The sequence below is a fragment of the Gorilla gorilla genome, chromosome 8, assembly GCF_029281585.2.
Source record: "Gorilla gorilla gorilla isolate KB3781 chromosome 8, NHGRI_mGorGor1-v2.1_pri, whole genome shotgun sequence".
Lineage (NCBI taxonomy): Eukaryota > Metazoa > Chordata > Mammalia > Primates > Hominidae > Gorilla > Gorilla gorilla.
Genome location: NC_073232.2, coordinates 43623574 through 43638308, shown reverse-complemented (window position 1 = coordinate 43638308; position 14735 = coordinate 43623574). Strand labels below are relative to the sequence as shown.

The 14735-nt window shown below is 40.6% G+C and overlaps 1 protein-coding gene across 7 annotated transcripts in view; it reads right to left on the bottom strand.

Moving 5' to 3' along the window:
• The window catches only part of ASCC1 (activating signal cointegrator 1 complex subunit 1), a 121069-nt gene that overhangs the window by 25624 nt on the left and 80710 nt on the right, over positions 1–14735 (bottom strand). For 4 of the 7 annotated variants that reach the window (XM_055353509.2, XM_063709992.1, XM_055353508.2 and 1 more), the window contains 2 exons: positions 10948–11072; positions 5982–6067 (listed from right to left, as the gene is read on the bottom strand). In XM_055353509.2, the coding sequence (XP_055209484.1) occupies positions 5982–6067; positions 10948–11072 (211 nt within the window). The remainder of the gene's footprint in view (positions 1–5981; positions 6068–10947; positions 11073–14735) is intronic. The other 3 variants (XM_055353511.2, XM_055353510.2, XM_063709994.1) reach the window with 1 other exon arrangement.

The following is a 14735-nucleotide window of genomic DNA, read 5'->3' as shown; positions in this document are numbered from 1 at the left end:
AATTAAACCACACACTTCAGCCAGGCGCAGTGGCTCATGCCTGTAATCCCAACACTTTGGGAGGCCAAGGTGGGCGGATCACAACGTCAGGAGTTCAAGACCATCCTGGCCAACATGGTGAAACCCCATCTCTACTGAAAATACAAAAACTAGCTGGGTGTGGTGGCACACCCTTGTAATCCCAGCTACGTGGGAGGCTGAGGCATGAGAATTGCTTGAACCTGCAGGGGCGGAGGTTGCAGTGAGCCAAAATTGTGCCACTGCACTCCAGCCTGGGCAACAGAACCAGACTCAGTCTCAAAAAAAAAAAAACAAAAAAAACCCACACACTTCTAACCAACACACACTTCTAACCAACAAAAAGACCTTAGCTACCACACCCTTAGCTGGGTGTGGTAGCTCACTCCTATAATCCCAACATTTTGTGAGGCTGAGTGCTTGAGCCCAGGAGTTAGAGAACAGCCTGGATAACAAAGTGAAACCCCATCTTTACAAAACAATTTAAAAGAAAAATTAGCCAGGCATGACAGTGCAAGCCTGTATTCTCAGCTACTTGGGAGGCTGAGGTGAAGGGATTACTTGAGTCCATGAGTTCGAGGCTGCAATGAGCTATGATTGTGCCACTGCACTCCAGCCTGGGTGACAGAGCGATGAGGCCCTATACCTAAAGAAATTAAAAATTAACTTTTAAAAAAGAAACTTCAAGAGAGATTTAAAATATTTTAAGGTAAATGAAAATGAAGATACAACTTATCAAAATTTGTAGGATACATCAAAAGCAGTGCTCAGAGGGAAATTTATAGTACTTAGTGCATATGTTAGAAAAGAAAAATGATATAAAATCAATAATCTAAGCTTCTACCTTAGGAAACTAGAAAAGTAAGAGCAAATTAAATCCAAATTAAGCAGAATGAAAGAAATAATTTAAAAAATCAGAGCAGAGGCTGGGCGCGGTGGCTAATGCCTGTAATCCCAGCACTTTGGGAGGCCGAGGCGGGCAGATCACAAGGTCAGGAGATCGAGACCATCCTGGCCAACATGGTGAAACCCCGACTCTACTAAAAATACAAAAAAATTAGCCAGGCGTGCCGGCGTGCGCCTGTAGTCCCAGCTGCTGGGGAGGCTGAGGCAGGAGAGTGGCATGAACCCAGGAGGTGGAGCTTGCAGTGAGCCGGGATCGTGCCACTGCGCTCCAGACTGGGTGACAGAGCAAGACTCGGTCTCAAAAAAAAAAAAAAAATGAGAGCAGAAATGAAAATAACTGAAAAGAGGAACTCAATAGAGAAAATCAGGAGTGAATCCTAATGTAAACGGCGGACCATGGGTGATGATGTGTCAATGTGGCCTATCAATTTTAAAGATGTACCAATGTGGTATCAGATGCCAATACTGGGGGAGGCTGTGCGTGTGCAGGGATGGGGGCATTTGGGAACACTGTACTTTCTGCTCAATTTTGCTGTGAACCTGAAACTGCTCTAAAAAATAAAGTTTATTAAATTTTTTAAAAAGTGACCGCATAGTTCTAAATCTCACCCCTCTTCTCTGTCCTCTAGAAAAAAAAAATTGAATTTATCTTTTCAACACTCTTCTAATACTTCAAAACAAAATATTCATTCAAAACAAGTCTCTCCCCTGAGAGTGTTTAAGAAGTTAATTGTGCTTTCGTTCCCTTAGGATAGACTGACTAAAGAGTCTCCCGGGAGGGGCATGGGAGGCAGGCTCCACTCTTTGACCTTGGTAGTAGTCACATTGTTCATTTTATGACTATTTGTTAAACATTAAATGTATGTCTCATGTACATATATAAATATACACATATATATATTTCAGCAAAAAAGAATAAACAGTATTTTTAAAAGCTTCATAAAAATGTCTCTAAGTAAAGCAAACTAAATAAAGATCTCATTGAAATTTATTCATTATAATTGTCCTTTTAAAGGCTCTGAAGAACAGAGACGGGACAAAACCAAAACTGAATGAAATACTTGGGTGGCTCATTCACGTCTTTCAAGAAAAGTCTCAATGTGGCTAGAGATTTAAAACATATTTTCAGGGGAAAGTCTTTAAAATTAATACAGTTAGTTTAGTACTGCCAGTCTCTTCTTTCTCTAAATTAAAAGATTCTTATATATAAAATAGAAAAGGTACAAATTCATCTCCCTTTTACATGGCTTATATTTTCCAGGATTTTTAAGTGTCTAAAGAAATGGCACTTTTACACTATCCTCTGACTTTAGACCTATAGTACTTTCCATTCTTTCCCAAATATATCACTGTGCCTTTATTTGTACCATATCACCTTCTCTGATGAGTACAACCTACGGCTCTAATGCCTCCTCTTCACTCTGCAGTCAGAAGCTATGCTTTTGAACAGTTAACATTGTACCCCTGGTTCAATCTGCTGAGAGCACAATCTTGGAATACTGATTCTATTGCTTAAGACCCCAAACAGACTGTCATTACCTCTCTCCCCAGAAGCTGGCAATTAATGACCATTTTACTTCTAGCTAGTGAGGGAGCATTTACTTCCAGGCAGTGTGTCTTTAGGTCAGCATGATTTCTCCAATTATAAATTTATCACTGCCTATGGCTATACAAACAACATCTTTTTTTTTTTTTTTTTTTTTTTGCTATCTCTTAGATTAGAAATGGATACTCTCTGAGGGGACACCATCCCATTAATTTGGCCTAGGTCTTCTTCACTCATGCATCCTCCTTTTGGAGCTATCTGGCACTTTTCCATAAAAAACCACCATAACCAAATATGTTTGTTCTTTTTCAGGTTTGAATAACACAGGAAAATGATTCTAGTTGTCAGTTCTTAATTCAAAGTCTTTCTTAGGGCAAGACTTCCTTATTTTTAACTAGGAATAACCAGACACTAGTATATTACAGCTGCAACAACTCTCAAAAAAGCTGTACAAAAGAAAAATGTGGCTTGCATCTGTAACAGTCATTAAAGATTTCTTTTTTTCTTACTAAGGCTCCCAGAACACATATTATACCAAGCCAAAAGAACCAATTTTCTTCATGGAGTAGAATAGCAATTGGCTGTTACTCATTAAATTCTTACAGCAATGAGCAATGACTTTCTTTCTTGTTTTGTTTCTCTTTGAATAGTAGATGAAGTTGATTTTTTTTTTCCTAAGGCTGCCTCCCATCACCAGCATTCCTGATCCTTGGCCTATGCAGCTGTTAATATGCTGCACACGTATGCCTGGGCTCCTTAACAACCAATACAGTTAACCTTTCTGTTTACTCCAAGTCAGTTCCTATCTTGTTAGTGAAATTGATTTTTTTTCTTTCTAAGCATAATAATTTCATATCATACAAAAACTATATATATGAAGTCCACTGGTTTTCTAAATCCTGTTTTTATTTTAAGGGCTTCAGGAGCCATGGATTCTCATGTTTTAGTTGAGAAAGACGTGTCCATTCATGGTAATGCCAAAAGGTGGGTGGACTATGGCTACTTCACAAGCATATTTAATTGCCTCTGTGTTGGGGGTGGGAGGTAACTGTTGGAGCCCACATTTACTTTTATTTTAAAAAAGAAGCTAATTCTCTTGATTGAACATAGGTGAAAGATTATTTTTCTGGAACTAGTGATTAAGGAGTAAAATATTAAATACTATACTAAAGGATACGTCATCATAACTATCTGTGGTCAAAGGCACTTGTCCATAACTCACCCCATGGTTTTTATATTCTAATTGTCTATTAACTATCTGTACCCCTCACGGACTGGAAGCTCCTAGAAGGCAGGGATTGTATCATAATGACTGTTTCATCTTTAAGGCACATAGTCTGGCAGATGGTATACAGTCAATAAGTATTTCTGTTAGTGTTGATATTATATTCGATACAAAAATCTAATTATTAACTAGCTATGGTTTTAGACTAATTGGCACACTCACTGCCCCACCATTTATGAAACAAGCTTTAATTGGCCATTATCCCAGATCAGGCAGATATGCCCAACTTCAAATATCTAATGGTCTCTACCTAAACACTGGGCATCTTTATGGGAGGCAGCAGAAAATAATGCTCAATTTGTGAGTTTTGAGTCTTTCTGTTCCGATTCAGATTCTGCTACTAACTAGCGGTACCTCTGGCAAGTCACTTTACCTTAGTAGATTTCACGTCAGAGATTAAAGTGGGGAATTGGACTAAATGGTCTCCAAGAACCTAGCTAGGTCCAGCTCTAAAAGTGATTGGGCTTGAATTAATAAGGGTATTACTGATATAGCAAGTCCTTGTCAACACCAGAGGGAGCTACATTCATATCATCACTGGGGTGGTTCAGAAGATTTCAGGAAAAAGCAGTTAAATTGAAAACTAACTTTCCAGAATGAGAGAAATTCTATAGCAAGGTAAGAGCTCCACACTGCTCATACGGCCACCCAGCAGGCTCTCTGCCATCACCCCACTCTTATAGATGTCAAAGCACCTCACACCTGACTTGTACCAACACACAAGGCTTCAGTTTTAATTCCATGAAAACCCAGTTGGCTTTGAGCCATTCCTAAAGATTTCTTTCCCCATTCAGTCTATTTTATTTCTTAACCAAATTAACAACAACAAAAAGCAAAGTAATTCATTGTGATACTGGAAAATCCCCAAAGAAGGGAGATAAAGGAGGAGAAAGATTCATATCACACCAAAGCTGTAGCCTGGAAAAAACAGTAAAGTTAACTACAACTGAATTCATTAGCAGCCTGCCACTCAAACCCAAAGCTACCTCAAAAACAAGAAAACTACTCAAAAAGATAAAACATATCAAGGAAAGGAAGGACTCGGCATAGCTCTGCAATGCAGGTGCGGGAATGCCTGAGTCGATGGCTGACACTGCCCTATTGGGCTCCATGGTAAGCAGTCACAGCTGCTGAAGAGTGATGTCATTAATTAAAGCAATGGGGTCACATTAGGCATTTGGCAAAAAAACTGTAAAGTGACAAGATAAGGGAATGGAGGGTGGAATAGGGAAGAAAAAGTAAAAGCATTTCTAAAGCTAAAGCCTATTCTGACGTTATCATATACTCCCTCCTCCACCTCAGCAAAACACCCATAGCCTTGAAAATGACCTAAACCCTTAGAGAGCAAGTGAAAAGAAGAATTGAAAACCTCTCCATTAGTATCAACTTATGTTTCTCTTTGTCCAGAGGAACGATGGCATGCTAACCTGATGGAGAAGGCATAAATCATGAATATTACAGAAGGGTAGTCTGTTAGAGAAAGACAAATGTAATCCTGAAGAACCCCTTTATTTACATTTCATAGATTAATTCAATACTCAGAAAGGCAAAGCTTCAATGGTCAAAAATGGACCATCTACTTTTTAGGACATAGGCTGTTCCTGAGTAAAAATGGATTATAAAGCCACTGCAGAGATTGACTTTGTGGGTAAAGAGAAAAATCTACTAAAACAAGACAAATAATTATTTTCCACTTAAAAAAATGCAAGCTCAAACCTCTAGAGGTAAGTACAGAGTAAAACTTAGGTTGAAATCAACTTATTTCTATGAATCCAAGTAGTTGGAATACCTAAGGGTTTCCTTTTTTTTTTTTTTTTTTTTTCCCTAAGTGTTTCTTATATCACCAATTTCAGGCAGAGTGCAGAGGCTCACACCTGTAATTCCAGCACTTTGGGAGACAGAGGTGGCAGGACCACTTGAGCCCAGGAGGTCAAGGCTCCAGTGAGCAGTGTTTGCACCACTGCACTCCAGCGTGAGCAACAGAGAGAGACACTGTCTCAGATAAACAAATAAACAAACAAACCACCAATTTCAAATACTCTAGAAGTGCCAAAGCCTTAAGAGGACCAGCTACTTTTCCTCTCTTTCCCTTTAGATAATTAAAAAAAAACAAGTATGAGAAAAAGTATGAAGAAGTATGAAAAAATATATGGAGAACTACTTGTTTTCCTGCCTTATTTAGGACATGTGCCAAAGGATTTCCAATTCACTCTGCTTCATACTGACCTTTAAAATATTTCGGCCATCAAATGATTCTCTTTCCTTGAAGATATATTTGCCATCCGCTGTGTAGAGATTGTACCTGCCTTCAGCTGTAAATATTCCAAAGATAATGTTAGAAGCTTAGATTGATTGGTTGTTTTCTCTTGGATTTCTATAGGTACATAGGTATGACTAGCAAAATTTTCATGAACTACCTGGAAAGTGGCATAATGAAGAGGAAAAATGTCAGGCTATGTATCAAGAGGCCTGGCTTCTAGTCTCAGTTCTGTCAACAATTCATTCAGTATACATTTATTCACTCATCTATTCATTCGACATTCTCCAGGCACTCACTATATATTCCTAACTATGCAACTAGCTACATTATTAGGCAAATTATGTCTCCATTGTGGACCTTAGTTCCTCATTGACAAAGTGAGAGGCAGGACTAAGTGATCTTCAAAGGTTCCTTATGTTCTATAGATCCAAGAAAAGTGGCATATAATTTTAAATATGTAAAAATACATAAGAGTTCACACATCAGCTAGTCAAAACTGCTGGCACTCATGCTCTGGGTTGATTTAAGGACTTCCCCCAAAGGAAAAAGAGCCCTTCAGTTGCAATCAAAGGTATTCTTACAGACATTCTACACAGGAATGCAGCAAATCTATGACCTTAGCCTAAACCAAGCTGTGCTCTAGCTTCTTGAGTTAATTTGGGTTGCATATCTCAAAAGACATCCTTAAAGGTTGGCAAGGAAAAGAATATCAAAGGAGAGGGAAACAGGAAAGAAAAAAATGTAACATCATTTCATGTCCTTCTCAAGTAAAAATTCAATACAGGAGAGTCCAGAGTACAAAAAATTCAAAGCATCCTCAAGAATTAACTCAGAATATTTTCTGAAATATTAATCATTTCCTACCCACTGACAGACCTTCAAAAATACTTATTTCCACATTTAAGTACGTTATTTTACTTTTATAAGTAAGGAGAGTACTAGGCCAGAATTGATGAAATACATCTAGAGTTTTAAAAACTCCATGAACATAATACATAATACATTTCAGCTAGCCCACTGGAGTTGCACATGGGTAACTATGGAACTATGTCTCTAATGAGAAGGATGCTCTTAATCAAAGATCCCAACCCCATGCATATTTCACAACTTAAAATTAAGAGAAAGAGAATGTGTGAAGTTGCAAAAGAACAACAAATAAATTGATACCAAATAAATATCAAAAAGTGGAAACAACACAAATGTCCACCAATTGATGAAAGGATACATAAAATGTGGCATATCCATACAATGGAATATTATTCAGCCATAAAGAAATGAAGCACCAGGCATGGTGGCTCACGTCTGTAATCCCAACACTTTGGGAGGCTGAGGTAGAAGGACCACTTGATCCCAGGAGTCTGAAACCAACCTGGGCAATATAGTGAGACCTTGTCACTATAAAAAAAAGTTTAAGCCAGACATGGTGGCTCATGCCTGTAACCCCAGCACTTTGGGAGGCCGGGACAGGTGGATAACCTTAGGTCAGGAGTTGGAGACTAACTAGCCTGACCAACACGGTGAAACCCTGTCTCTACTAAAAATGCAAAAATTAGCCAGGCATGGTGGCACACGCCTGTAATCCCAGCTACTCAGGAGGCTGAGGCAAGAGAATCACCTGAACCTGGGAGGCGGAGGTTGCAGTGAGCCAAGATTGCACCACTGTACTCCAGCCTAGGCAACAAGAGCAAAACTTCATCTTAGGAAAAAAAAAAAAAAAAGTTTAAAAATTAGCTGGGTGTAGTGGCATGTGTCTGTATTCCCGACTACTCAGGAGGCTGAAGTGGGAGAATCATTTGAGTGCAGGAGGTGGAGGTTGCAGAGAGCCAAGATCACTCTACTACACTCCAGCCTGGGCAACAGAGACCCTGTCTCAAAAAAAAAAAAAAAAAAAAAACACACAGAAAACAAAACAAAAAAAGGAATGAAGTACTGATGTGTTATAACATGGATGAGCCTTGAAAATATTATGCTAAGTGAAAGCAGCCAGCCACAAAAGATCACATACAGCATGATTCTGTTTATATGAAATGTCCAGAACAGGCAGCTCTATAGAGACATAAAGTAGGCAAGTGGTGCCTAGGGCTTGGTGGAGGTCAGGGGAGGGCAGAGTGAGAGGGGTAGGAAGAAATGGAAAGTGACTGCCAGTGGGTATGGGGTTTCATTTTAGGGTGATGAAAATGTTCTAGAACTGATTGTGGTGATGGCTATACAACTTTAACCAGACTAAAAACCACTAAATTATATATATATCAAGAGAGTAAATTGTAGAGTATGTGAATTATATCTCAATAAAGTGATTATATTTTGAACATCTGCAAATAGAGGGATAACTAGATTGTGAACACACAACACTCTCTTATATAAAGCTCTAGTACTAACTGAATATAAACCTGGATCCACACAACTTAGAATATACAGATTCCTACATATCTGAACTCTTCCTGTGTTAAGAGATTAGTTAATGATGGACCATGACATAGTTTTAAGAGCTCTGAACAAATATTTAAGGACTAAGACAAATGGAAAATGTACTGATAGCTAATAACTGTCTAATAAGATACTGTCTATACCTGCAACGCCCAAAACAGTGGCCACTATCCAGATGTTTTCCCATAAATTTTAATTAAAATTAAAAATAAAAGTTCACTTTCACAGTCTCACTAGCCACCTTTCAAGTGCTCAATAACCCCATGTGTCTAGTGGCTACCATATTGGACATCGCAGATACAGAATACTTCAATCATCACAGACCGTTTTCTTAATACAGTATGTCTTCTGAAACAATAAATTTAGAGTATACTCCAGAGTTCTGAAACTCTGCCTTTACATAATAATGTTAAAATGTACATCATCTCAGGAGATTCTCAATTTGTTTTCCAAAATTAAAATACACTGTTCAGAATAAAACAAATAGCACAAACCTAGTTACATGTTTCCACTGGACAAGCTGCATTATAATACATAGATATTGAAAATATTCCTACTTCCTGTACTACTGCTCCCCGAAGGAAAGAAATATGCTCAACTGGGCCGGGCGCAGTGGCTCATGCCTGTAATCCCAGCACTTTGGGAGGCCAAGGCAGGTGGATCACAAGGTCAGGAGTTCAAGATCAGCCTGGCCAAGATGGTGAAACCCTGTCTCTACTAAAAATACGAAAATTAGCCGAGCGCGGTGGCAGGTGCCTGTAATCCCAGCTACTCAGGAGGCTGAGGCAGGAGAATCGCTTGAACCCGGGGGGCGGAGGTTACAGTGAGCTGAGATGGCACCACTGCACACTCCGGCCTGGGCGACAGAGCAAGACTCCATTTCAAAAAAATAAAATAAAAATACACACACACACACACACACACACACACTCAACTGGAACAAGTTCAAAGTTTTGGATTCTATTACCTACCCAAACAAGAGTATATAGGCTTTAACTGAGTTATTTGAAGCTCTTTTAATCTCAGTGTTCTCAAAAGTAAAATAGAGATTTATTTATGTCTTAAATAAAATTCAATATGGCATCACAAAATAGTAGTATTTTAGAACTAATAACTAGATAGCTACAAATTTCTTGGTCCTACCATGACTGTAACTAAACGGGGTTAATTATCAAATGATTGCCAGTTGGGATCTTTGGTACATATCTGAGAGAAATTAAAAGACGTGCCTTAACTAAAAGGGACACACAAATTGTCCTAACTAAAAACCTACAAATAGTCAATGGTTCAAGTCCTGATGGAGTTATCTTCTCCTCTAGATAGATTTTTTTTTTTTTTTGAGAAGGAGTCTTGCTCTGTTGCCAGGCTGGAGTGCGATCTCGGCACACTGTAACCTCCGCCTCCCAGGTTCAAGCGATTGTCTTGCCTCAACCTCCCAAGTAGCTGGGATTACAGGCATGTGCCACCACACCCGGCTAATTTTTGTATTTTTAGTAGAGACGGGGTTTCACCATGTTGGCCAGGCTGGTCTTGAACTCCTAAATGCAAGTGATCCACCTGCCTCAGCCTTCCAAAGTGCTAGGATTACAGGCATGAGCCACCGCGCCTGGCCCCCACCTAGATTTTCTAAAACCAAGGTCAGGGCTCAAGAAAGGAAATGAAACCGGAATACATGATCTTGGTGCTGCTAGTGTATTTTGAACCATGAGTCTTGGAAGGAAGAGTTGCATATGGCTTGAATGTGTGACTCCTGATCCGATGCTGAAGGTACTAGAGAAGCTTTCACTTTGGAGATAGGGACAGGAAGAAAAGAAAACTTCTTTTTGAAATAAACAACTATCCCAAATCAAGGATTAAAACAAGGCATTTTTATAAAAAGGCTCAGAGTCCATGAAGAAAAAAACTATTATTTTAACACAAGGTTTCTCAACCTCTGTGCTACGACATTTTGGGAAGAATAATTCTTTGTCATGGGGGACCGTCCCATGCATTGTAGAGTGTTAGACAGCACCCACTAGGTGCCAGCAGCAACCCATCTGCAGCTCCCTAACTATGATAACCAAAAATGTCTCCAGACAATGCCAAATGTCATCTGGGAGCAAAATAACCCCCAGTTGAGAAACACTGATTTAACATTTACTTTCACTAGCTCACCTTCCTTTCTTTTTTTCTCTTTAAACAAACAAAAAAAAAGCCACCAAGTATTGCATGCGACATACTTATGCCAAAAATTTATTCACTGTTTATATAAAATTTACCAGAGCATCCTGTATTTGTATATGCTAAACATGGCAATCCTATGTGTGACAGAAATAAAAGATCTGGAAGCCACAGTCCCATGCTATATATGTTCTTGCCCACCTCTACTATGCTCATCAGAATAAGCTAAGAGGTCTAAAAAACAAGATATATCAGAGATTCTTTCATAGCCCATTCTACCTAAACGTCAGAGATGCCACAAGGCCGCTGATCACAAACTGTGCTATAGTTCTCTGGGGGACTTACCATTGGGGTCTTTCCTGAATAGTGTATTCATAACCGTAGCATGCAGTTTCACACTATTCCACTCTTTCACTATTAGTCCAGATGCCTGAAAACGTTCCAGCACTCGATCAACTAATTCTTGTAGCCTGGAGAAATTGGAGAAAAGTAGTACAGAAATCTTAGTAAACTTCTGAACATGCGATTACTAATTCAACAATGTTGATGGAGCATGTGCTCTGTGCTAATCACTATACAAAGCCCTGCATCACAAGAGGAAGAATAAGAGACTCATCTCCCACCATCATGGAGCTAAAGATCAGTCTTGTTTGTCTGCTTAACAGATAGTAGAAATAAATGATGGCAATATATTATGGTGAGTGTGAAGGGAGTGATCAACTCTACATGGAGAGGGCCAGGTTTCCACAGGAGGTTTAGACATAGCCTGGAATGATCATTAAAGATTTGCAAATAACACTAGGGAAGGAGGGGCACTTCAAGTAGAAGAAGAAACAGCAAGTGCAAAGATGCCAAGGCATGCAAGATCACAGCATATTCAAAAAACTGTCAATTATTTACAATACAGCTATGACAGAGAGTGACAGAAAAGGGACAATGGAGATGAGCTAAGTCTATAAGTAGTGGTCAGATTAGGGAAGCCACAGAAAGACTTTCAAAAGGGAATAATGTGGTCTGATGTCCATTTTTGAAAGCTGACTCAATAGCAGAGTGGGAAGGGCTTTAGAAGAGGAACAGCTACAGAGGTCAGTCAGCTAGGTGGCTACTTCAACAGTCAACATCACTATGATGTGTCAGGCACTGTTCTAAGCACTTTTTATCTGTTAAATCATTTAATCCTCATAACCAATTATTATCCCTATTTACCAATACAGAAGCCAAGGCACAGAGAAGTTACAAAACTTGACCAAGTTCACAAAACTAAGTGGCAAATCCAAAATTAGAAGGGGCCGGGTGCAGTGGCTCATGCCTGTGATCCCAGCACTTTGGAAGGCTGAGGCAGGCTGATCACTTGAGGTCAGGAGTTTGAGACCAGCCTGGCCAACATGGTGAAACCCCATCTCTACTAAAAATACAAAAATTAGCCGGGTGGTAGTGGCACGTGCATGGTGGCTCACACCTGTCATCCCAGCACTTTGGGAGGCCAAAGGTGGAAGATCGCTTGAGGCCAGAAGTTCAAGATCCACTTGAGCAATATAGCGATACCTCGTCTCTACAAGAAAAATTTTTTAAATTAGCTGGGCATGGTGGCATGCACTTGTAGTCCCAGCAACTCGGGAGGCTGAGGCAGGAGGATAGCTTGACCCCAGGAGTTCAAGGCTGCAGTGAGCTGTGATTGTGCCACTGCACTCTAGCCTGGGCAGCACAGTGAGATCACGTCTCTTAAAAAAAGAAAAACAACAATAACAAAAAACAACCCTCGGTTTCCTATGGTCTTCCAAGTAAGAGTCCAATCCTTCCTGACCCATGTGGCCTTCACAGCTTGGCTTCAGCCTGCCTTTCTGTTTCATTGCTGCCCTTCCCTTTCTACAGATTTTCTCCAGTCCTTGAATGTATTGTGTTCTTTGATATTGAATCTCTCAATTACTTAGGACAAACATTGTTTTAGAATCACCTTCACTTCTTTGACTCCTTTATACCAGGGCATCTCACTTCTCACCACTTCCAGTGCCACTGTCCCAGCCACCTGGGAACCATCAAAGACAACTGATAAGGATGAGGAAATAAGAACAGGAAGACTTCAGAGAGGCTGAAATAAGAATTACAAGGGGGAAAAAAGGAAAAACCGTACAGTACAACACTCGAGAAAAGAAAAAAAGCAAAAATATGCCTCCTTGTTTCTCACAATTAGAGTCCTCTATCAGAGCAGTTTTGCTAGCACACTGGGGATAGAAATCCTGTGACGGAGGAGCCAGAGAGGAGGGAAGGCAGGAAGTGCACATAACTCTGTCAAGAAACTTGAAAGGAAGGAGAGAAACGAATACCTGGGGAATCTGAAGATACAGAGTTGAGTGAGGGCTGTGTGTGTTTTCAATGAGGAGAAAAAGTTGCAAACGCTTACTGACAAGAAATTATCCAACAGAGAAAGAAAAGGAAACCAGGCAATAGGGGAAATGGACAAAACAAGACCTCAAAGGATGGTGTGTTCACAGGTGATAGGAACACAGCAGTGAACAAAACAAGCCCCACCCTTGTGCAGCTCACATTCCGGTAGGAGGAATGAACAAACACACACACACACCTCTGGGTGCCACATGCCTTGAAGGAGAAACGGCAGAGAGGGAGTAGAGTGTGAATGGGGGTGGGGGCACTATGTTAAGTAGAGTGATCAGGAAGGGTCTCCCTAATAAAGTGACATTTGACAGAGACCTGAGGGAAAAGCATTCTGGAGAGAGGAAACAGCAAATACACATTTCTGAGACGGCCATATGCAGAGAAGGACTGAGGAATAGAAAGGATGCCAGTGTCTGCAGTGAAACTAGGAAGAGAGAAGTGATGAAGTCAGAGAGGTGTGACCAGGTTAGCTGAAGCTCTCAGGCCCATGGAACGACTTCAGTAGTTACAGAGTGAGGTGGGAGCTTTTGGAGGGTGTTAGGCAGAAGACTGACATGATCTGGCTGCTGTGTGGAGGACAGACAGCAGTGGAGGCAGGACAGAAGCAGGAAGGCAGTTAGGAGGCTGTGGCAATCACCCAGATGGCTGGGACAGTGGCACTGTAAGTGGTGAGAAGTGAGATTCTCTGGTATAAGGGAATCAAAGAAGTGAAGGTGATTCTAAAACAATGTTTCTCCTGAGTATTTGAAAGATTGAATGTCAAAGAACACAATACATTCAAGTACTGGAGAAAATCTGTAGAAAGGGAAGGGCAGGCTGAAGCCAAGCTGTGAAGGCCACATGGGTCAGGCAGCATTGGACTCTTACTTGGTAAGCCATAGGAAACCGAGGGTTGTTTTTTGTTGTTGTTGTTGTTGTTTTTCTTTTTTTAAGAGACATGATCTCACTCTGCTGCCCAGGCTAGAGTGCAGTAGCACAATCACAGCTCACTGCAGCCTTGAACTCCTGGGGTCAAGCTATCCTCCTGCCTCAGCCTCCCAAGTTGTTGGGACTACAAGTAAATGCCACTGAGAGGTGAAGCCAGCTGGACTTCCTGGGTTGAATGGGGGACTTGGAGAACTTTTCTGCCTAGCTAGAGGATTGTAAATGCACCAATCGGCACTCTGTAAAAACGCACCAATCAGCTCTCTGTGTCTAGCTAAAGGATTGTAAACGCACCAATCAGCACTCTATGAAAACGCACCAATCAGCACTCTATGAAAACGCACCAATCAGCGCTCTGTGTCTAGCTAAAGGATTGTAAATGCACCAATCAGCACTCTGTGAAAACGCACCAATCAGCACTCTGTGTCTAGCAAAAGGATTGTAAACGTACCAATCAGCACTCTGTGAAAATGCACCAATCAGCACTCTGTGTCTAGCTAAAGGATTATAAGCACACCAATCAGCACTCTGTAAAAATGCACCAATCAGCGCTCTGTGTCTAGCTTAAAGATTATAAATGCACCGATCAGCACTCTGTAAAATGGACCAATCAGAATGGGCCAATCAGCAGGGGGATGTGGGCGGGGCCAAATAAGGGATAAAAATAAAAGCTGGCCACCCAAGCCAGCAGCAGCAACCCACTTGGGTCCCCCTTCCATGCTGTGGAAGCTTTGTTCTTTCACTCTTCACAATCAATCTTGCTGCTGCTCACTCTTTGGGTCCGCACTACCTTTATGAGCTCTAACACTCACAAC